Raw genomic sequence first — 23368 nt, 5'->3', positions numbered from 1 at the left:
ACTGCAGGCAAGGGAAGTAGGGAAAAAGGAAACAGAACAGTATCTTGATCATTCATTATGTCTCTAATCGAGCATCCTGTTTTTTAACTAATTGTTGGAAATAAGTAAAAGCATTAGCCTGAGGGCTGTGCCTTAAGTTGGAAGTCTTCCACAGAGCCCCTATAATGCCAGCATTCTCTATATAAAATCTTCTTGACCGTGCCTATGTTTTGGAGGGAGAAGTGTTTTCCACTAGTGACAATGTAGGCCCCTACTTCCTTTTCTCATCTCCCTTGACCTCTTTGAATAAGAAACAAGTGCTTCCTATCTGTAGACTCTCAAGTATTTCCCACACCCCTAGACAAATAAAGTAAAAAATAATAATAAAATAAAATATAAAATAAAATAAGTGAAATGAATCAGAAAGTTGAGCTGAAGGTTCTTTATTAGGCAGAAGCCATACCCTTGATGGTGGACATTATTTCCCCCAGTTCAGAAGAAAGAATTTAGGGAGACAGGGTCTTCCAGTGGTCACCAGGAAACAGGCCAGGATCTCAATGGTACTTGTGAGCCAGGGCATTGGCCACACCAGCCACCACCTTCTGATAGGCAGCCTGCACCTGAGGGGTGAATTCTTTGCCAAAGTGGTGAGCCAGCACACACACAAGCACGTTGCCCAGGAGCTGTGGGGAAGACATAGAGAGACATGCATACACAATTAAGAGAGAAATCAAACTCGGCTTCTGAGAAACTGAGCCAATGATTTTTTTTTTCCCCACACTTCAGCCCAAACTGATTTTCAGGTTTTCTCCATCAGCATAAATGAGCAAATATATGCGTATGTACACTGTATATTTTCATTATATATGTATATATATATAATTTAATAGTTAATTGATTAATTAGTATGATGCTGGGCTGTCTTTTAGCACCTGTGGGTGTCCTACTTCACTATTCTCAGATATTCAATTCCTTTCCTTTCCATTGAGTCTTGTCTCTATAAAAATCCAATTATCCTTTAATTTTGAAATGATTTGTAGCCTCTAGATTGACAACTCCTTGAGGTGCCCTTCCAATCCCCATTTGGAGAGACAGAAAGATGTTTCCGAGTGGAGAAGTAGATGAGAGTAGACACGCATAATTTGCATATCGAGTAGGGAAAAAAAACTAGTCAGGGGAAGAAGACAAGAAGTTAAATAAATAACTTGATGAAAAAGAAAAGGCCGTGAGAAAGGAAATGTATGAAATTACATAAACTTTGAAAGGTATTCAAGATGATATATGCTGAAGTACAAAGGAAGGTGGAGGGAGAACAGGTAGGTAAATGAATCAGGTGAGAGACTAGAAAGTGAAAAGAAAAAAAAAATGGAACATATCCTAGACTCACCTTGAAGTTCTCGGGATCCACGTGCAGCTTGTCACAGTGAAGCTCACTGAGCTTAGCAAAGGTGCCCTTGAGGTTGTCCAGGTTTTTCAGGCCATCACTAAAGGAGTTCAGCACCTTCTTGCCATGGGCCTTCACTTTAGCATTGCTCATAACAGCATCAGGAGTGGACAGGTCCCCAAAGGAGTCAAAGAACCTCTGAGTCCAGGGGTAGACAATCAGCAGCCTGAGGAGTGAAAACAGCACAGAGGGCTGTGCCCGTCAGAACCCAAGGGACTGAGTTAACTCCATCTGCCCAGCTCTCATGTTTTCTCCAAAAGCCTGCCTTGCCACATGGATACCAACCTGCCCAGGGCCTCACCGCCAACTTCGTCCACATTCACCTTGCCCCACAGGCCGGAGACAAGACTCTTCTCTTCAGCAGTCAGATGCACCATGGTGTCTGTTTGTGGTTGCTAGTGAACACGGTTGTTTCAGAAGCAAATGTAAGCAGCAGCTGGCCCTGTTCTTCCTTTTATGCCCAGCCCTGATCTTGCCCTCTCTGCTGCTGCAAGCAGATTGGCCCAGAGCTTAGCCGAATCTTATTGGTTTATACCATACCCTATGATCTAGTTTGCAACCCAATTCCTCAGTTCCCCTCAATTGTCCTGAGAGTGGCGTTCTAGGTGTTATGTTTCTTGACTCAGAATCCCTGTTTCCTCTCCTCACCTCATCCCCTTCAGCAGTGGCTTCCATAAGTATACTCCCACTCTCATTTTTGTGCAAATTCTGTAGTCTGATATAATGGAGTATATCTCTTGTTTAACTCCTCCAGTTATTTCACTTCATAGATAAGAAAACTAAGGCCTAGTAAACAGAAATGCTATCAAGTTGACTCTATGTGGTACTTCTTTTGGTCTCTAGAGATAGTTATAAGTAGTTAGAATGAATAAATACTTTGCTGTACTTTCAATTTGCTTTCTTCTTCTTTGGGTAAATACTTTTAGTAGCAAAACTTTCTTTTCATTCTGTCACTGAAATAAATGTTAATTAAAAGAGTGAAAACTAATGAATATTGTTTCTCTACCAGCTACTGAAATAGATCTAGGAAGCATGGATTTTAATGGAAACAATTTAATGAACGATAAAGAAGAAAATATCAGAAACCTATAACATGATTATTTAAAACTGTGATATTATTAAAGAAAAAATGCAGAGGAATTGCAATGAAGATTGACCTCATTCAACTAGATCAAGTCTGATAGGGTTTCTGGGAACATGCAGTTGTAGAAATTCCCATGGGTGTGTCCTTAGGGAAAAAAGTAGAGTTAAATCTAAAAATGAAGATTCAAAGGGAATTTTCATCTCTTCTGAATTCAAAATAATACTGCATTGACTTACAGATACATACCCTTTAGCACAACTAGAAGGAAGGAATGAAGTTTGGAGGGAGTATCAGAAAGGAAGAGAATAGAATGGGATAGAAGTCAGAAGGCAAAAAATATAAAGAAGATGAAAGAGGTAGGTAATTTCAAAATTTAGCAAGGATATACATCTCAACAAACTCTCAGTCTCTGCTGGTGACATTGTAAAATGGCATAACTGCTTTAGAAAATATTTGATAGTAGCAACTAAAGCAGAATATATGCAAAACCTATGAGCTAGCAATTATTCTTCCAGAAATGCAGAAATGCATGCTTGTGTGAATCCAAAGTCTGTAACATCAATATACATGAGGATCTCAAACTGCTAGCAACTTAAATGTTCCTCACTCAGTGAAATAATTTTTTTTTAATTTATGATAGTCACAGAGAGAGAGAGAGAGAGAGAGGCAGAGACACAGGCAGAGGGAGAAGCAGGCTCCATGCACCGGGAGCCCGATGTGGGATTCGATCCCGGGTCTCCAGGATCGCGCCCTGGGCCAAAGGCAGGCACTAAACCACTGCGCCACCCAGGGATCCCCCGCTCACTCAGTGAAATAGATAAAACATGATATAGAAAAAGAATGAAATGTTACACAATAATGAAAATAATCAATTTCACTTGCAGAAATACAGAGTATTTTTTACAACATAATGTCAATTAAGCCTGAATGACTCAGTCGTTTAAGTGTCTATCTCTTGGTTTTTGCTCAGGTCATTATCTCAGGGTTGTAAAATTGAGCCTTATGACAAACTCCACACTGAGTATGGAGCCTGCTTGGAATTCTCTCTCCTTCTCTCCCAATACTCTATGGCCACTCATGTGGGGGTGCCCATTCTCTCTTGTCCTCTAAATAAAAGTAACCAGGGACAATGATTAAATGTATATGATTTATATGCAAAAAAGCAGGATAATGTAACTATATTTCAGATCACAAGAATGAATGATTGGAAGGTACAGAGGAGCCATGAATGATCTTTAGGCCATTTTACAGATTATCTGTTTTCAACCTTAAAGCCAAAAAACAAACAAACAAACAAACAAACAAAAAAAACTATTAAAAACTTTAAGGATGTGGGTGGCATGATCTCATTTGTATTTTTAAAATATTATTCGGGGGATCCCTGGGTGGCGCAGCAGTTTGGCGCCTGCCTTTGGCCCAGGGCACGATCCTGGAGACCCGGGATCGAATCCCACATCGGGCTCCCGGTGCATGGAGCCTGCTTTTCCCTCTGCCTGTGTCTCTGCCTCTCTCTCTCTCTGTTACTATCATAAATAAAAATAAAAAAAATTAAAATATTATTCGGGTTTCCATATATAAATGGATTTAAGGGGTAGGATAAAGGGGAAACAAATAATTAAGATGATATTATAATTGGAAGGGTGAGCAAAAATGCCATCTCTGTTTTCAGCCTTGAGCAATGTGTGATGCATTAGTCCCTAGATAGGGCAGAAAGAGGGCTAAATTAGCAGAAATAGATTAGAAAACAGTTGGAATTGTCTTGGACATGCTGTATTTGATGCACTCTTAAGCAATCCAATATGGAACATTAAATAAATAGATATGTGGGTCAGGAACCCATAAAGAAAACAGTCATGTTGAGAATACACAGTGGAACAAGGCACAGAGGAACAGATCATAGTGAATCGTATAAACTGCTACCACAACCTTCTCAGTAATGAAGGGCAAAGCACTTTACAGCAATGTCCTTAAACCCTCAGAACATATTTGTGGGGTAGGAATTTTTATTCCATTTTACAAACAAGGGAATTCATTCTGAAAAACATTAACCAAACTTTTCAAGGTGATGGGGCTATAATTTGATCTTTTTCTGCTAATCCCAAAGCCCTGGCTTTTCACATCTATGCCAGGGACTTGGGTACAAGAATTTGAGGTGATGGTCACAAAAGTGACTGTGATCAATTGCCAGCTCCAGACAAGAGACTTCTCAGCATTTTCTTTCCTAAGAATAGTCTTTTCTCTTTCCATTCACCAGGTAGGGAACCTGGCTATCATTGGTGACTTCTCCACTCTCTACTGCACTTCATTCCAAGCCCTGCAGTATCTTGACTATAATGGTCCCTTACCTGAGGGGTTCTTAGTTTCATTGCTTCTGTGAAATTCAGTCCTTTGCCCTAATTATTATCACAGCACATTCCTGTGCCTAGATCCAAGTTAGACTCTGCCTTGCCTGTATGTGGATCAGTTTCCCTAAAATTCCCTATTCATTATGTTACTCTTGTGTGCAAGAGATTTCACTGGTACTTTGCTTATAACAATAGCTCTTTTCCTGCTTTTCTGGGCAGCAATGTCCTTAATTTTATACCCTTGCACTGAACTAATTAAGAGAAATTAAATCACTTAGACCTGGCATGCTAATGCCTAAATTTGTCATTTTCCCACATAAATGAATTTTTATATCCACTGAAAGCTTAATGGAATTGGAAATATGTTCCAGGTCACAGAAATAGCAGATGAGGTACAGACTCAAACCAAGGCAGTTAGTTCCTATGCCTTAGGGATAGTTCCTCCGTTAATACCACTGAAGACACTTGGGAAAGTTTAGAGCATGGTCCTTGCCTGAGTCTCTGGAAAGCCCCATCTTCATTCTATTACAGATGATAAAAATGTGTTTCTTGTATTTTTTATTTTTATTTTTTAATTTTTATTTTTTAAAGATTTTATTTATTTATTCATGAGAGACACACACACACAGAGAGAGAGAGAGAGAGAGAGAGAGAGGCAGAGACACAGGCAGAGGGAGAAGCAGGCTCCATGCAGGGAGCCCGATGCGGGACTCGATCCCCGGTCTCCAGGATTACGCCCTGGGCCAAAGGCAGTGCTAAACCACTGAGCCACCCAGGCTGCCCGTATTTTTTAATTTAAATTCAATCAGACAACATACAGTAACATGTTTCTTATATCAAATAGAAACTAAATACAGCACCAAAAAGCTCTGAGATTATACAAATAGCAGCCAAGACAGGCCCCCTACTTGGGGTTTTAACATGCCCCTACTCACTCTCAACAATCTTCTTGAATTTCACAAGAATATGTCCATTCATTCCCTTATTCTAGAGACACTATTCAACTCAAGAGTCTACTTTGTCTTCCTAGAAGTAACTGCCCCTTGAACCCACTCTTATCCTGCAGAATCTTAGGAGTCTCTTCTCTATCCTCCCAAACTCCTTATCTCCAGTAACCCCCTTTCCTGTAGGAGTGCTTTCTTTTAGCTGAATCAACATAAAAGGTACAGACAGAGAGAGAAGACAAGGATTTTCATTACAGAGCACAATTTTTATTTTATTTTTATCATCTAGGCAAGGCACTGTGCCTGTCTTCAGGAGATGGACTCTGGCAATACCGACATAATTGGACCAGCACCTAGTGGTACTTGTGTGCCAGAGCATTAGCCACAGCAGTTGTCAGCTTCTGCCACGCAGCCTGTGTTTGGGGAGTAAACTCCTTGCTGAAGTGAGTTGCCAAGACAATCAATATCATGTTGCCTAGAAGCTGGGGAGAGAGGAGAGGTAAAAAGAAAATAGTACCTAGTGAACGGAAAGTCTCAAGCTGGCTGCATCTATTTTCTTCCTAATAAGAGATGGAGGAACTTCCAATGCTGGGCTCCCACAAAAGTTTAATATGCTGGACATTGGCATCAATATGACCCCCAGCCCTGTACACTCCATTACGTTCTATCCTCTCATTTGGCCTGCCAACTTCTGACCCCAGAACATTGCCATGGATGGCTTCTCTTTTCTAGAGACTCTGACTTCTTTAAAAGTAGGAATGTAGGACTGCAAGGGGCCTTAATATGTATAATCTATGTCCCTAGATAATACATTCATTCAAATTGTTTGGACATTCACATGACAAAGAATCTTGTGCCACGTATATAAGAGAATTTCATCACTAATAAAGAGGGGGGGTCACAATCGTTCATTGAAAAGATTGCTCTTATTTTGTCTTGCTTAGTCCTGGTTTTAAATTCAAGAATCATGCAGAGATGTATTCATCATTTTTAGAGAAAATTATCAGTTAAGATGTCCTTCCTCTAATTGTATTCTCCTGACCAAAGCCATTTAACTCCATTTTAGCCAGTGTTCTTCACATATGTATCTTTTCAGAAATGTAAGATGGCCAGTGGCCTTCGCTGGTCATAGTAATTACCCTATTGAGTCCTACCTATGACCTTTGGGCCAACCTAACTACCAAAATCAAGCCCTTCCTTGGGATACAACATCCCAAAAAAAATGCCTTTATAGGATCAGATTTAGGTACCTGTTTTTCCTAACATATCCACAGTACAAATACCTAGGATGAAAGAACAAAGCACAGGCATGCCCAGAACTCACCTTGAAGTTCTCCGGATCCACATGCAGCTTGTCACAGTGCAGTTCACTTAGCTCAGCAAAGGTGTCCTTGAGGTCATCCATATGTTTAATAGCATTTCCAAAGGAAGTCAGCACCTTCTTGCCATGGGCCTTGACCTTGGGGTTGCCCATTATTGCAGACTCAGAGGACAAATTGCCAAAATTGTCAAAGAACCTCTGGGTCCATGGATAAACAACCAGGAGCCTATGGGATGATCACAGTCACAGACCAGATGGGAAGTCAGAGTATGTAGGAAACCTGACCAAACACCTTTCAGGAATATTTTCTGCCTTTTTGCCCCCCTCCAGTGCCTACCTTCCCAGGACCTCGCCTCCAACCAACTCCACATTCACCCTGGCCCACAGGCTAATAACAGCAGCCTTCTCCTCAGCAGTAAAATGCACCATGGTGTCTGGGAACTTGCTGGTGATCACTAAAGTGCCAGAAACAAGTCTGTACTGCCACTTCTCTGCGTGGCCTTTTATTCCTCATTTCTAGTTTCAGGGCCCTTGCTTCTCCCAGTGAAATGAGACCATTGGTCAAGAGTGGGTTGTCACCACCAGGGGTGGGGTTTGGACAAGGGAGGGTCAGCAGGATGGACATTTGGGTCTCTGATAGCGTTGGGTGGCTCTATCAGGGGGATTCTACCGTCCTTTCTCCACCATCTACTATGCATTTCATATCTCAAGCTCCCCACCCCATTATTCCTGAGGTGACCTTGTAGTCTGATCATGAGGCATAACTAGAATTAAGAGAGGTAAGAATTAGAAATCTGTTGGGCATTGTGTCAGGTGTTTACAAAGTATTATTCTGTTGTTCACCTTGGGTATAAAAGAAGCCATAGTTTTTCTTGGTCACCAGTTTTTCTAAAACTTAGATGAAGCTCATAATTTTATAGTTCTTGTAAAAAGAAATATATAAAGTAATCTAGCATCAGCTCAGAAACAGGATAGGTAAAAGCTGAGTAACTTAGAGAACTATTACTCAATCATTGTTGAGTTTTATTAAAATAAATATACTTGCTTAAGTACATTTTTTTCACCCTGATTACATGGCAGTGTCTCTGGCCAATACCAGGTATCCACTCATTTGTTTCAGAAACTCACAATTGAGTATTGGGAAAAATTACATATTTAATGGAAAGAATATTAGATGCTGTGGCAATAGCTGCCAATTAAGGCAGTTGTCTCTGGCATTTGTTGTACCCAAACTCCCTTCTTGTTCTTAAATATTCTTAATATCTAATGAGGCACAGACAATCTTCACTGACAGTATTCCAACACTACTGTCCTTATATCCTAAGGTACTTTGGTCTCATGCATCTCCAACAAGTATTTATAGATCAAGACAAGTCACACTTCTGGAGAGAGGAAATGGCTATTTTATTTTTCTCTCAGAGTTTATTGCTCCCACATTTTGAGCTCTAGGAAGCTAGTTTATTTGTTTCTCCCTAGGACCAATCACACACACACACACAAAATTTACAGTTCAAGATTTCCATGTATATTTACAAAGGAACCCTAAAATGTAAAGAGCTCAACTCAATATATTAGTGTTGAATTTCTGCTATTGGAAAAGAAATCCTTTGTCTATTTGGTATAGCCATAACTTTTATCAATTTATCTTGGAAAAATTTTACATTTAAAAGTGGATAAGAATTGCTTAGGTACCAGAAGCTAGGTTACCAGCACAGACTTGATTTTCTGTGAGCTCTCAATCCCAGGCTATGTTGACGTGAAACACTTTGGTACAGAGATATAAAGAAAAAAGTGTGAATCCATCCCAAAAAGATTTCTTCAGAAGAATAAGTCAATGAAATGAAAGAAAAGCAAGGAAAGGTTGATCAAAGCCAGGAATCCCATCTCCGCTCAGCAGTGGGCATAGTCTGAGGGAATGGTTCAGGGTCCATGCTCTCTGATGGTCCTGGTGCTCATTTCCTCGGGTGTGTGCACACTGCAGCTCAGGGACATTTACAACTCTGAATGTTAGTTAACAGCTTCCCATCTTCCCCACAAACAAGATAGTGATTCTAGAATTACCTTTAACTCATTCTTCTCTCACTTTCTCAAAACAATTACTTTCCAAGACTTTTTGATTTCTTTCCTTCATAGCTGTCCCACACTTCCACTTGATTCCATGCTCACTGTTCCCAGTGTTATCTGGAAGCTTATCACATCAATGTTAGATCATCTCACAGTCATCTAACAGTTTTACAGTCATTCATCACATATTTAAAAGGTAAATATCTACTGATGCCCATCATGACATGCATTGTTCTAAAATCTGGGAATCTTGGAAAAACAAAACAGTGCATCATCATGCTCACATTTCAGGGGGCAGAGAAAACTAACACTAATAATTATACAAATCAGTGGTGCCTGGGTGGCTCAGCGGTTGGGCATCTGCCTTTGGCTCAGGGTGTGATCCCGGAGTCCAGGGGTCGATTCCCGCATCGGGCGCTCTGCATGGAGCCTGCTTCTCCCTCTGCCTGTGTCTCTGCTTCTCTCTCTCTCTCTCTCTCTGTCTCTCATGAATAAATAAATACAATCTTTTAAAAAAATAAACAAATCAATGAAGAAGAGGAATACAGGTGGGTGTTATATGACAAGAAAATGCACCTGATGACATGGTAGCAAACGGTCACAAGAAAAAATAAGGATAGAGGTCCTGAAGGAAGTTACATTTGAAGTGAGACCTTAATGACAAGATAGAACCAGGCAGATGTCATTGGAGAAACAAGTTCCCAGAAGCAGGGAAGGACAGGTGCCAAACTCAGAGCCTGGAGAGAAAGGGAAGAAGAAAGAAAGAAAAACCACAAATACCCACCATTTGCTTCAACGCGGATGGGACTGGAAGGTATTATGCTGAGTGAAATAAGTCAATCGGAGAAGGACAAACATTATATGTTCTCATTCATTTGGGGAATAGAAATAATAGTGAAAGGGAATAGAAGGGAAAGGAGAAGAAGTGTGTGGGAAATATCAGAAAGGGAGACAGAACATGAAGACTCCTAACTCTGGGAAATGAACTAGGGGTGGTGGAAGGGGAGGAGGGCGGGGGGTGGGGGTGAGTGGGTGACAGGCACTGAGGGGGCACTTGACGGGATGAGCACTGGGTGTTATCCTGTATGTTGGCAAATTGAACACCAATAAAAAATAAATTTATTATAAAAAAATTAAAAGAAAGAAAAACCAAACTTGACATTTCATTTAGGGAAAGGCATTACAAGGTCTGAGAGAGAGAGAGAGAGAGAGATGTTAAGGGAAGAGTGGGAGGGAGCGGAGTTCAAGAGATTGGCCCCAGGCTTCACTGTTTGGGCACATGAGGGTAGATGAGTATTTCTATTTCTCTAATGGGAAACCATTAGAGATTTGTAAACCGGGCATCAGCATGATCACTTATCTACTCAGCACCTACAGCCAAGTTAACTTTCTAACTGTTCTGTTTATCACATTACAGCCTTGTTTATAACCCGGAATTAACTTCCAGCCGAACAAATGTTCCTGTGATCTATCCTCCCCAACTGCTCCATGCAATTTTTTTCCTTTCTTTTTTTGATCTTGCAGAGCTCCTCTGCTACACTGAGCCTCCTTCTCAGACTATTCTGGTTCATCTTTCCACCTAAATCCCCACCTCTCTGAGCACTTTACAGGGACCTCCCTGCTCTGAAACATGGTAGCAAATCTGCCCTCTGGGCATGATCTACCCTGATGGCATGTAATCAATCAATGTACCATTCCCCAGTGGCTCTGACCTCTTAAACCACAAAGTTCTTCTGTAAAGCTCAAGGCCAATTCTTTTGAGTTGATTTCAAGAAGAGTCATCCCCAGCTCATACCCCCGACCCCTCCCATCCCTAATCTATTCTCACAAGGGCTTGTGACAAACGAGCTGCTTTTAGAAAACACTTCCCTCTTATCAGGAGAATGTAACTACAGCCCTTGCCTGGAACTTGTCCTTTTAAGACTGGGGTTAATTTTCCTCCAAAGAATCCCCACGCTGGTACTCAACCTCCATCCAGACCCTTGGTCTTCACCAGTGTCTTCACTCAGGCCCATATAACACTCTGGTTTGGAGGAACTCTAGTCCCATGACACCAATCCTCTCTCATCAGAACCCACTCGTGTCTTCAGCTTTAACGTAAAGAGCCCCCAAGTGTATGTTCTCCCCAAGTGTATATCCCAGTCACACATTCCTTTCATTACCTATTGTGTTTTATTTTCTTGCCAAAATCTTTACTTCATACAAAAATTGAATGGGGAGATTACACACACACACATACACACACACACACACACAAATACATACACATACATACACATACATTGCCCCACAGGCTTGCAATGATGTCCTTCTCCTCAGGTATATAGTGAACTATGGTGTCTGGTTTGGGAGCTTACTGGTAATGACAGATGTGTCAAAAATAGGTATTTCCTACTGCTACAATGTGTGACCTGTTAATCGTTGTGCCTGAGTTACTATCCCCTTACTTCCTCTCATTCCATGGCTATTGATTAAAACTAGACTCAAAATATTGTTATGGTATTTAGGCACAGAAAAGGTTTACAGTAACTTACATCTGTGGCAGCATCTTAGAGTGCACCCCCCACCCTGACTGAATATGTGCTATTCCGTGTTCAACTCAATTGTGCAAAATTTCTCTATTCACTTTTTCTTTTAGCTACTCTTTCTTCACCCCACAGTAGAAAATTTCAGTACTCCTTGCCAGTCTTCCCTACAATTCTTGTCATGATCCCTAGATACGTCCTTAGATTAAAGTTGAAGCATGGGCAAAAATCTGGAAAGTTCAGAGATTTTATTTCCCACTGTACATGTGTGTTCTGGCCAGGAGCCCAGGGTTCTGGTTTGCTGCTCTTCCATCTCAGTGAAAACAATGGTAGATGGTTCATTGGCAGGTAGTGCTGACTTGAAAGAGCCAATGCTGATAAATGCTGGGTCCACTTTTCAGCTGGTCTTAGTCCAAGAATTTACATCAGGAAGCACTTTTTTGCTTTATCTCATGTGTTATAAAGCAACTCAAAATGGGCAAAGATTCTTTATTCTTTGACTAATAGTCCTCATAGTCATTGCTATAGCATCACTGCACTTTAGATTACTTTATCTCTAATTCACTACAGTTTTTTTACAGGACACGTTTCCAATGGGACAGAGTCAGAGTTCATACTAATTTTTTTTTTCTCTGAAAGAGATGCATGATCTCAGATGGTAATCTGATCAGGAGTCTTGAAGCTTCATAAATCTGGCTTGATTATTTGTCCCTGAAACTGGAGACCTGCTGATTGAATGAAAATGCAGATCAAGAAGTTACCCGTGAACTTAATTCAAGGGAATCTCTATCTTCAAATTATTTTTCTCCTAACATAACAGATTGTCTGAAATTCAAGCTTAGGAAAAGTTTAAAGGCCAGGAAAATGAAATTTATCAATAATTCAATAGGTATTTTAGAGTTGTAAGCAAACATTTGTGAATTCTTAAATTGGAGATGGGAGCATTTCTGTTGGAGTAAGTGTATAGGGCACAGAGCCTAATGTAAACTCTTATGAGAGTGTCTTCAGGAATGAAGCTTTGTGGGTTGAGTGTAGACAGACTACATCTGATGTATTCAGTGCAGAGCCTCTCTTACAAGCTTGGCTCAAAGACTGGTGTCCAAACCTCTGAAAGCCTTAATAAGTGAATGTGATTCTTCATAACTCTCTTTCAGGTTGATGGACTTCTGTGATCCCTCATGTCTGTAAACAACCTCCCCATACCCCCAGAAACACAGACAGTGAATTCAACATTTGTAATGACTGCTTCTCAATCTGCTTTTAGGGCAACTTTTCTCCAAGGCTTGCTGATTTCTCTTTGTCTGCTGTTCTACTCTCCCATCCTTCCTGCGTCGCTGTTTATTTATTTTTCATTGTTGTTTTAAAAGATTTTATTTTTTTTACCCTACGTGGGATTCAAACTCATAACCCTGAGATCAAGAGTCACATGATCCGCAAATTGAGCCAGCCAGGTGCCCCCTGTGTCATTCCTTCTGACATTCCTTAAATTCTTATCCATGAAGCTGGTTCTTCACAAAAGCCCCATTGAGTGTTCTCAAATATCCTTTTAATGAATACATTGAGCTTCTATGCACCATTAATTCTTCTATGTATTAGTGATTTAAGATAAACAATTTAGAGAGGAAAAGTGCTTTCTTGGAACTATATTCTACAAAGGGGAGATACACAGAAAGAGTAAATTAATCAGCAAAATCATTTTTTATATTATTTGCTATGAATCATTTCATACATCATTTGTTATCAGGAAAATTCATACCTTGATTTAAGTGGGACACAATTATATTAACAATGATCTCTTTAAAGGGACACTATTTGAGCAGAGACCATAATGACATGAAGATGTTGCCATTCACTCTATTTTTTCTCTCAGAGTCTATTACTCCTGCATGTAGGGCTCTAGGAAATGGGCTTGTTTGTTTTTCCCTGAAGTCACTCCTTAAAAAAATAATATTAAGAATTCCCCTCCGTGTTACTTACAGGATACTCTAAAATTTAAAGAGCTCAAGGCACCTGGGTGGCTCAGCAGTTGAGTGTCTGCCTTCAAATCAAGTTGTGATCCCAGGGCCCTAGGATGGAGTTGCCTATCAGGCTCCCATTAGGGAGCCTGCTTCTCCCTCTGCCTATATTTCTGCCTCTCTCTGTGTGTCTCTCATGAATAGAGTAAAATCTTTAAAAATAAATAAGTAAAATAAAATTTAAAGAACTCAATCCAATACATTAAAGCTAAATTTCTGCCATTTGAGAATTAATCCATTCAACTTGATATTGTCGAGAGGCTGTTATCTGTCCTTAGGGAAATGGTGAAGACTTAATGTGAAAGAGGAATAAGAATTTGAAGCAAAACTAAGGAGATTATTTTTAAGATGAGAGATCAGTGAAATGAAGGAAGAGAAGACACAAACTTGAGCACAGCCAAAGATTGAGACTTCCTAAATTGTGATGCTTGAAGCTTTGGAAACCTGGCTTGATTATTTGCCTCTGTGGCCATTTTATTTCAGGATACCTCTATCTACAAATTAGTTTAGGCTCTAACTTCTCAGGTTGCCTGAAATTAGAATAGGTGAAATCTTTTTAGTCTTCATGACCTCATGTAAAGCCTATACCTGTTCATAGATGAGAATGACTAAAAGTCCAGGAAGATGATACTTGTTATGATATCAGTAGTAACTTTCAAGTTATAGGCATAATGATTTGTCACTTGTCTCAATTTGAGAACACACATGGACTGGTAAAGAGGTATAAGTTACAGAGCCAGCTTTTAGTCTGTAAAATAGGAAGTCTATAAGATGAGTGTGTATATAGAGTATATATAGTATATATATACTATATATTATAGTATATAGTATATATATACAGTATATATATGAGTATATAGACCTTTGATCATATTTGATGATCCTTTGGGTTCAGTTTGTAGAATCTGGCCTTGGATTGGAGAATGATTCATTGGAAAATGATTCAGAGGCAAATTTCTAAGTCTCTGAAGACTTTAAGGAGTAAGAAAGTCTTAACTATTCCTCCTCAGATTAATGGATTTTTTATGACCCCTCATGTCTATAGACAACATCCCCACTCTTCCAGAAACCCATATAGTTATCCAATGGTCCTCTGTAACTCATGGTTTCCTCTTGCACTTTCATGGCAGTATCTTCCAAAGGCTAATTGATTTCTCCCAATCTATAGCTGTTTATCCTTCCCTTTTCCCCAAGTCATTGCTTCTGACATTGCCTAAATCCTTGCCTAAAGTTATTTCATTACGGAAACCATCTGTGGGTTTTTCAAACACTCAATCTCATGTGTTCTGAGACACTTACTTAAAATTTATTTGTTAAAAAAATCTATTTGTTGAATAATTGTTCTAAGTACTAGAGATTTAAGATAAGTGAGGCAGAGGAGAAAACTCTCTTCTTAACAATGATAACATGGATGTGGAAGATATTAAAAGTGAATAATTAAACAAATATACAAAATAATTTCAGTTACTATCATTTGCTATGAAGAAATTAATATCTGGACTTAATGTGAGAGGGAAATGATTACATCAAAATCAGTCCCTTTTGGGAAGGTAGTATTTGAGCTGGAGTGAGAATGAAAAGAAGGAATTTGCCATGGGGAGATGGTGGGATAAAATGTCTGAAAGCTGAGGAATAGGGAATCCAAAACTCTGAGGGAGATACAACAAACCCTTGGTACACTGGAAGTATGAATAATGGGCTGGTGCAGGTGACTTGTAAAGGTAAGGATGGGGATAGGCAGGAAATGTTGCCACAGGAAGCATAAACTAAAAAAACTTAGGACTTGTCTTCAGTAGTAGAGAATGAGAAGTCATTATGGATTTTCATCCTGGTAATGACATCATCTCTAAACCTCTGTATTCTTAATATTCCAAGAATATCCTGTTCATCATGACATTATTTTGCTTACATGGCTTATATTGCCTATAGACAATAATTAGTCTTTTCTTCATCTATTAAAAGTCTGAGGCGCTCCTGGGTGGCTCAGCTGGTTAAGCATCTGACTTTTGGGTTCAGCTCTGGTCCTGATCTCAGGGTCATGAGATTGAACCCATTGAGCCTCACAAGATATATGATAAGTTAGCTGATTCAATATGTACATTAAAGCAAATTGACCTTAGATCCCTGAAAAGGTTTTAAAGCTGAAGTCTGACATGTACCACAAATCTAGCTTGTTTTTTCAGAGGCACTGCTTAGCACCTCCTTTTTTCCCCTCTACAGTACATTTTTGCCATCCTGCCCTGTAAATCCCTACCCAATTGATTAAGCCTTTCCCAGAAAATTTCTTCCCCCTCCTGGCATCCACCCAGATCCTCTAGAATCCTCCCATAATGTCTATCTTTCCAAAGGAACTCTTGTTTCTTCCCATGTCTCCTAACCCTCAGTCAATGAAACTTTTCTCCTTTAACACAAGAGTAAAAAATGGAGAAGACACAATATTAATTTCCGATTACTGATTAGAATGAACTTTATTAAACAGAAGTTGTGCTCTCAAAGCTAAACCTAAGTCCCCATATGCAGGAGGAGGACACTGGGGACACAGAAGGGTACTGCTGAACTAGAAAGAGGACTCAGTGGTATTTGTGGGCCAGAGCAGTGGCAACACCAGCCACCAGTTTCTGCCAAGCGGCCTGCACATCGGGGGTGAATTCCTTGCCAAAATGAGAAGCCAGGATGATCACCAGTACATTGCCCAGGAGCTGTTAGGTGAAAGACAAAAATGACAAATAGGCATGTTGAGTAGAAGTTCTCAAAAAGAATTGCAGAAAAAATAGCTCAGACCTCTACTTCCTACCAATTCTACATTCTTAAACTGCTCCAGGAGGTATGCCTGCAAAAGCCCAAATAAGCTAGTCCTTAAATTCAATGAGTGTGAGCTTTCCATTTAACTCCCTGCCTCCCCATATTCCCATCCTCTCTACCAGGCCACCATTTTTATTTGCATCTCTCCTCCCCTCTCTTATGTACCAATTGGCTAATTCCTGTAATAATGGGATCTTAGGGCTGCAGGGGTCCCCAGAGAGAGCTTATTTAAGTCTCCAATCAGTGCAAGAACAAAACTCCACTCGGTAAAAATACTGACAGGTAATTTAATATATTCTAAAGAACTTGTATATTACTTTGAGACAGTCTGTCTAAAATTTCCCCCCCAAATCTCTCTCTAAACTTTAGTCATCGAAACCACATAAAATAAGACATTTCCCCTTCCTTGAGAAAGGCCTTTATCTACCAAACACCAAATCCTATTCCTCCTTGAACAAGTCTAACATTCTCTATGATGAACATATCCAGTTCTGACAAAAGTTCTTAAAAAGATTTAAGCAAATTTTGGCTGCTACTAGCCCTTCTATAACTAGTCCTGAACCAAGTGGTCCTGGTTATGCCCACTAGAGATCTGTCCTTCTAACACCAAGTTCGACCCATAATTTCTGAAATTTCTGTTAGCTTTTCCAAAGACTCAAATTCCATTATTACCCCAGAGTGAAAAGTAATAAAAGAGCACATGAGCATTTCCTGAGCTCACCCTGAAGTTCTCGGGATCCACGTGCAGCTTGTCACAGTGCAGCTCACTAAGCTTAGCAAAGGTGCCCTTGAGATTGTCCATGTTCTTAACAGCATCTCCAAAGGAAGTCAGCACTTTCTTGCCATGGGCCTTGACCTTGGGGTTACCCATTATGGCAGAAGCAGAGGAAAGGTTGCCAAAGTTGTCAAAGAATCTCTGGGTCCAGGGGTAAACAACCAGGAGCCTATGTGACAGAACCACAGAAGATGGAAAATCAGAGACTTGCAAAAATCTTGAGGAATTTCCTGGTCAATTGGCCAGGTTCATATTCACCACCCTTTCTCATGCCTTGAAAGCCAGTGCCTACCTGCCCAGGGCCTCGCCTCCAGCATCTTCCACATTCACTTTGCCCCACAGGCTGGTGATAGCAGCCTTCTCCTCGGCACTAAAATGCACCATGATGTCAGGTCTGAGAGCTTACAGGCGATCAGAGATAGAAGCAGGTATGTGCTGCTGCTGGAAACTGTCACCTTTTATTCTTTACTGCTGACCTTCTGGCCCCTTGTTCCTCCTAGTCCTTTAAAGTCATTGGTCAAGGTTAAACTGTGTCCCTCGGGGGTGGAGTCAGATCAGGGAAGGGTCAGCAGTGAAGCATGTCCACTGAACTTGTGATAATGTGTGTTGGTTCCTGAGACAGGCTTCCTTTGTTGGTTCCTCTGTCCTAAACATGATCCTCCAAAATGACATCCATCTCTCCCTTTCTTCTTCTCCAAGAAAGACCTGCAGAAAGGAGCTAAGCCCAAGATAAGGAAAGAGTTGTAGTCAGAACAGTTTCAATATTTGGATTAAAGATGGTGATAGAGACAAGAACAGAGTCATGAAAAAAAAAAAAAAGAACAGTTGCTGACATAGAATCTCAGCCAGTTTTCACTCACTTGAGGAGTGCATTATAACCAAGCCTCAGGTTCTTAATTTCCCAAAGGAGACAAAACACACATGTAGTTACTTCAAGAAGCTAAACAGAGTAACAAGGGATCCACAATAGGACTAAGACTTCAATCCCAAAGTACAACATCTGAGGGTAATTTCATAAAGAAGATAGATAAGATAAATTTACTTCCTGTGCTTCCCTGGAACCCTCTCTCTGTCCATTTCTCTGTGATGGAAACTGGTCACTTTGGGGAAAATTTTCCCAAGTTCTCGTCTTGATTTTCTGCTCCACTTATACTTCTTTAATCAGTGAGACAGCTGAGGAGTCTCCAACTATTTAAAACTAGGACTTGAGATCAAACTCAGAAATAGATGAATGGGTAGGTTAATTAAGCTCGAGGTTGGAATATTTTTAATGTTTGCTGCAGCCATAGGTGCCTGAGGCTTCAAATGCCTTGAGTATTCTTTTGCTTGCTTGTTTGTTTGGGTTTGTTTCTTGATGCCACTCTTGTCTTTGGGTTTTCCTGAAAATTCAGCATGAAATAGAGTCTGCACCTTGCAACTTTTTCAGTTGCAATCTGCTGTAATAGCAGCAGAGTCTGGAGTCCAACAGTCTGGAGTCCTGTGGTGTGGGGGTAGGGAATGCTGGAGGAGAAGCATTTTATAATTGTATAATTAAGTTTTAGTCTTTACTGGAACAGTGTTCCTGGACTATGACTTTTACAGTGTTTGTTAACTTTTCCCCTCCTAAGGAGGTCAGGAAAACCTCCCTGGGCTAAACTATATATATTAAAGGGTTGAAAGATAGCATATCTGTAGTTCAGTACAAGGCTATAGATTCTGATTCTGAAGTCATTCAGGTTGGTTGAGTGTAGTCTTTTACTGCCCCTAAGGCATGTTGATTCAAGCTAAATTATCTCAGATGCTCATTTTGAAGTATTTTACTTATTTCTCCTATGAAATATCATTTTTGTCTCCCTTTCCTGAATGTAAAATCCAAAGTTTAGAGATAATCTGGATAATCTTCTGGACATGATTATCCAGATAGATAAGAAAGATTAAATCATTAGAAAAGGTAAACAAGAATATTTATGAAATATAAAATTAAAAAATAATAAAATAAAAAAATGTTATGTCAAAGGCATTTAAATTTAAAAAAATTTTAAAAGGAAATTCCAAAATTCGATGAGCTAATAATAATTCCAGATTCTCGGTATTCTGTAGCATTTGTACCTTTGTAAGGTCTGTGAAGGATTTTAAGAAATTTAAGATACCTCTCTTCAGCAAGGGGAAATAAAATATTTTCTTGAATCTTTGTAGTTAATTTATGATATGTATAGATCCTGAGTCAACTATTATATCTTTAGGTGCTATCAGTGTGAATTAAATGTTATACTGTTGATAGGTAAACTAAGTCTTTAGCCCCATTACATGTTTTTCATAGTATTATCTGAGAAAAGTTACTTCAAAAATTATTCTTCACCACAAGTGAGTTCTTTTTTAATCTTTAATCTCAAAAATGGGAAATCATAGACAAGGTTTATAAACCACTGAAGGTATACAAAGCTCTTTATTAGAGAGGCTATCAGTATGCTTTCATTATGTATCTGAGTTTATATTCTCATAAGAGAAATAGATGATATTGTAAAAGCTTCTATGAGGTGTTGGATTAGCCTAAAATAAATTGGTTACTATGAGTAAGTAGCAGGAGACCCTTGTGGCTGCCATGCAGGAAGCCAGTAAACGTTTTCTGTTTATCAAAGGAATGAGAGAATAGACCACTTTGGTGTCAGGCAACATGACTGCTTTCTAAGTCCCATGCTGCCCTAGCACCATCTCTCACGAAGGTTGTAGGTGAGTCAACCAGAGTGGGGTTTTATTCTCAGGGTGATTTCTCCCAGCTGGCAGCTACAACATGGAGCTGTGGTTTGACTGGCCTCTGAGATCACTGTGCCTAAGGCATAGCTGAACATATGTGTGAATGTTAATTAAGCAAGAGGGAGAGGAAATGGAGAGCCAGAACCAGCCAGTTATTACACACATTTCTACATGATAGACCTGGAAGGTTAAAAGTTGAATCTGGCAATTTAGACAGTCATAAATTTCCCATTTCCTCTGAAATAAAGCTCTATTTTCCTGCTTTCCTTGATGCTTTTTCACCTTAAGGGAAATTACCTTCATTTATTTTGTGATTTATTTTCAAAAACAGATAATTCCTGTTTTTTTCCCATTTATTGTAAATAATATTGCCCAATGTATTCTTTGAGCTAAGAAAAAAAAATAAAAAAATACTCTGAAGGAATGACACAATTATTAGATTTTCTAGTGTTTTCTAATCTTTCTGCCCCTCAGTTTACTGCACTACCATGGGTTATTGGGCCATATCCCATGGCTCTGACTCAAGACCTAAGCCATGTATGGTGATTTATAAACTTTGCTTAAGCAAGTACCTCTGAAGCATGCATAAACCCGATATTTGGATATCTACTTAGAGTTGATTCAGGTAGAGCTCTTCTAGGTATAGGGCTTAGAATCTTATACAGAGAAGTGATAGAGAAGACCCCATTTTATACTAAGATTCCATGTCTGCTACTAGAAGATTGGGAAGTCTTTGACTTGGTGACTTTTGAATTCTACAAAACATTTAATGATTTTTTTTTTTTTAACCTAGGTATGCTATCTTTAGCACTTTGGGTATTCAGTACTGAAGTTATAGCATGGCATGTTTCCTGAATAAAAAAAATTACATCTCTCTGAAAAAGGATAGATTTGAGGCTTGGTAAGTGTGCAGAGTTTAAGTGGAAGCAGTAATGGTTATAGTTGGTCCCTATCCATTAACAAAATCATCCACCCTGAGGAATTATGAGAAACTAAGACACTTTGTTTTATAGACCTAGTGGCGGCAGCTAGTGATTGCTCCTCCCTGAAACCCCTTGTAACCTTTACTAATTCTAGCCCCCAGAGGATTCTTTCTAAAACCAAGTTCCCACAACCCTTATCTTACTGAGTTTGAAGCATCTGTGAGGGAACAGAATTTCTCTTAGATTCCTAGACCAACAAGCCAATGTAACACTTCCCTGTACTCCAGCCTATTCAGGCCCTATGGTCACCAATCTTTATCTTTCCCTGTTTGACTGATTTTGGTTTTGGTTTTGGTTTTATTTTTCTTTCTCCTCCTCACTCCATCCCTCTTTCCTCTCTCCTCTCTGTTCTCTTTCTACTTCTTCCTCATTCTCTTCTTCTTCTGGTTTGTTAATTCATTTGCCTTCTGGGATCTGGGGAGCTTTTATTTCATTTTGTTTTGTTTCTAATCAACAGAGGTAGGCAGATTCAGTGTTTTTCTCCTCTAGAGACTTGGGCTGGTGATAGTTGGGTGGGGTCAGAAACTGTGGGCACAGATAAGAGCTCAGCACTACACAGACTTGTGGCAAGGGAGGGAACTACCTAAAGACAGTGAGACCAGAGTGCTTCTCTTAACTGCCTTCAAAGATCCCATCCTTAGTTCCTACACAAGTCAATAAATACAAGAGATCATGGGCTTGTGTTTGAAGGTCCTTCAAGGTTAACTACTCAGAAATGCCTGATAAATATTGTGTGTGTGTGTGTGTGTGTGTGGTCACAAATATGTGAGTATTGTAAGAATATAAATGCCACAGTGACTGGAAATGTTCAAGGCCTAGGAAACTAGGGGAATAAATTACATTCTTTAAATTCACCTGAGACTAAAAGATAACTTTAGTGACAAAAAAGAGAAACTCATAGTTACCTGAAAGAGACAGAATGACTTCCAGGCCAGAAATGACTTACTTATAGTCTTATGAAATGTTCTGATATGTATAAAGAAAAGGATGCCAATCATTAGAGTTGACCCATAAGGAAAGAATAGAAAATAAAAGATCTCTTTTGTTAGCTTAGAGTCTAGAGATGTTCTGAACCTTACATAATATTTATGTTCATGCCATGGTTAGCCTTGCCATGCCCATGGATGAATGTGCCATATCTTATCCCATTGGCAAGAGGGTTACTTGGCATAACTGCCTCCAGCTGCCTTCCTTCACATAATTCGTTCCTTCTCCTTTTACCTGATTGATGTAGGGAAAGGATTTATTGTTCAATAGACATGAGTCTATTGTCCAATAGACATGAGTATTCCAGTTGTAAATCTCAATGAAGAGTAATAAGCACCATGGTTTCTATTTTCGTCTGTGTGTCTTTTATTTTGGCCAGAATAAGCCTTCAAGAGCCTATCTCAACCTATGAATGGGCTATATCCTGGAAATCAAGAACCTGATGGAGATCCTACCTGCTGGGGTCTGACTAGCTCTAGCTGGCCTTCCTACTTCCAGCACTGCTCCACTGATTGCTTTGCTTTGTATGCATACACAAGTGTGTATGTGTCTATATTCTCTGTACTTCTAGTTTTATGGGTGTTTGACCATTCATTCAACACTGCAAAAGTGCTAAGAATGCAGAAGTGAGAAAAACAAAGTCCCAGATCAACACTCATTTATGTATAACTTTGGTTAATTAATATTGGCAGAATGTGTTGCTTCCATGCCCACTTCTCCATCACAACAGCTGTTATTTTGCAGTAAAAGTCATCTGTTTATCTGAATGACTACCCACCCCCACTGGAAAAGATGAATTACTTGAGCCCAGTGACATTGCTTCATCTACACTTATTCACATTGGTAAACTAGAGTCTAACATAGAACCTGTTATAGAGCAGCACTTGGGATATGTTTGCTGAATGAATAAATGAATGACTTGTTCAACTCACATTTTGCAACCCAAATTATCTCCCATTCCCACAGATGTGATCTTATACTTTGGCATCAAATTTCTAATCCTCATGTCCTTTACTCTTTACCTATAGGGTAATACTGAAACATCTTGGTGTGGAATGAAAATGTCTTATCATGTTAGCTCCTGATCCATCTGCAGCCTCTTACTTGAATACCATAAGGGGATACAGAGTTTCTGGTCCTACGTTATTTCTCTTCACATCCGTATCTCCTAATGTACTGTCTGGCACAGACCAATGATGAGAACAATAATAATGATGATAGTGGTCATTTCTTCAGTATGTGGTCTGCTTCAGGCATTGTTTTTAAGATTTACTTATTTATTTGAGAGAGAGAGAGAGCGAGAGAATATGCATGAGTAGGAGGGAGGGGTGAAGGGAGAGTGAGAAAGAATACTGAGCACAGAGCCT

The 23368-nt window shown here is 39.6% G+C and overlaps 3 protein-coding genes across 3 annotated transcripts; all 3 read right to left on the bottom strand.

The window, feature by feature from the left end:
• Window positions 1-406: 406 nt before the first annotated feature.
• On the bottom strand, window positions 407-1923 carry LOC140614911 (hemoglobin subunit beta). Its single transcript, XM_072794334.1, has 3 exons — window positions 1709-1923; window positions 1367-1589; window positions 407-662 (listed from the first exon to the last, which is right to left on the bottom strand). Exons 1-3 carry the CDS (start codon window positions 1798-1800, stop codon window positions 534-536), a joined length of 444 nt encoding a protein of 147 aa, XP_072650435.1. The 5' UTR covers window positions 1801-1923; the 3' UTR covers window positions 407-533.
• Window positions 1924-6149: 4226 nt separating this feature from the next.
• LOC140615495 (hemoglobin subunit epsilon-2) lies at window positions 6150-7546 on the bottom strand. The gene is made up of 3 exons (XM_072795362.1): window positions 7455-7546; window positions 7121-7343; window positions 6150-6278 (listed from the first exon to the last, which is right to left on the bottom strand). The coding sequence occupies exons 1-3, from the start codon at window positions 7544-7546 to the stop codon at window positions 6150-6152; spliced, it is 444 nt and encodes a 147-aa protein (XP_072651463.1).
• An 8627-nt stretch (window positions 7547-16173) lies between these two features.
• Window positions 16174-23300, bottom strand: HBE1 (hemoglobin subunit epsilon 1). The gene is made up of 4 exons (XM_072795361.1): window positions 23127-23300; window positions 17591-18016; window positions 17245-17467; window positions 16174-16420 (listed from the first exon to the last, which is right to left on the bottom strand). The coding sequence occupies exons 2-4, from the start codon at window positions 17680-17682 to the stop codon at window positions 16292-16294; spliced, it is 444 nt and encodes a 147-aa protein (XP_072651462.1). The 5' UTR covers window positions 17683-18016; window positions 23127-23300; the 3' UTR covers window positions 16174-16291.
• Window positions 23301-23368: the final 68 nt, after the last annotated feature.

The sequence above is a fragment of the Canis lupus genome, chromosome 23 (genome assembly GCF_048164855.1).
Source record: "Canis lupus baileyi chromosome 23, mCanLup2.hap1, whole genome shotgun sequence".
In the NCBI taxonomy this organism is placed as follows: domain Eukaryota; kingdom Metazoa; phylum Chordata; class Mammalia; order Carnivora; family Canidae; genus Canis; species Canis lupus.
The sequence above is the reverse complement of the archived record's forward strand: the minus strand, read 5'-3'. Positions and strand labels throughout refer to the sequence as shown.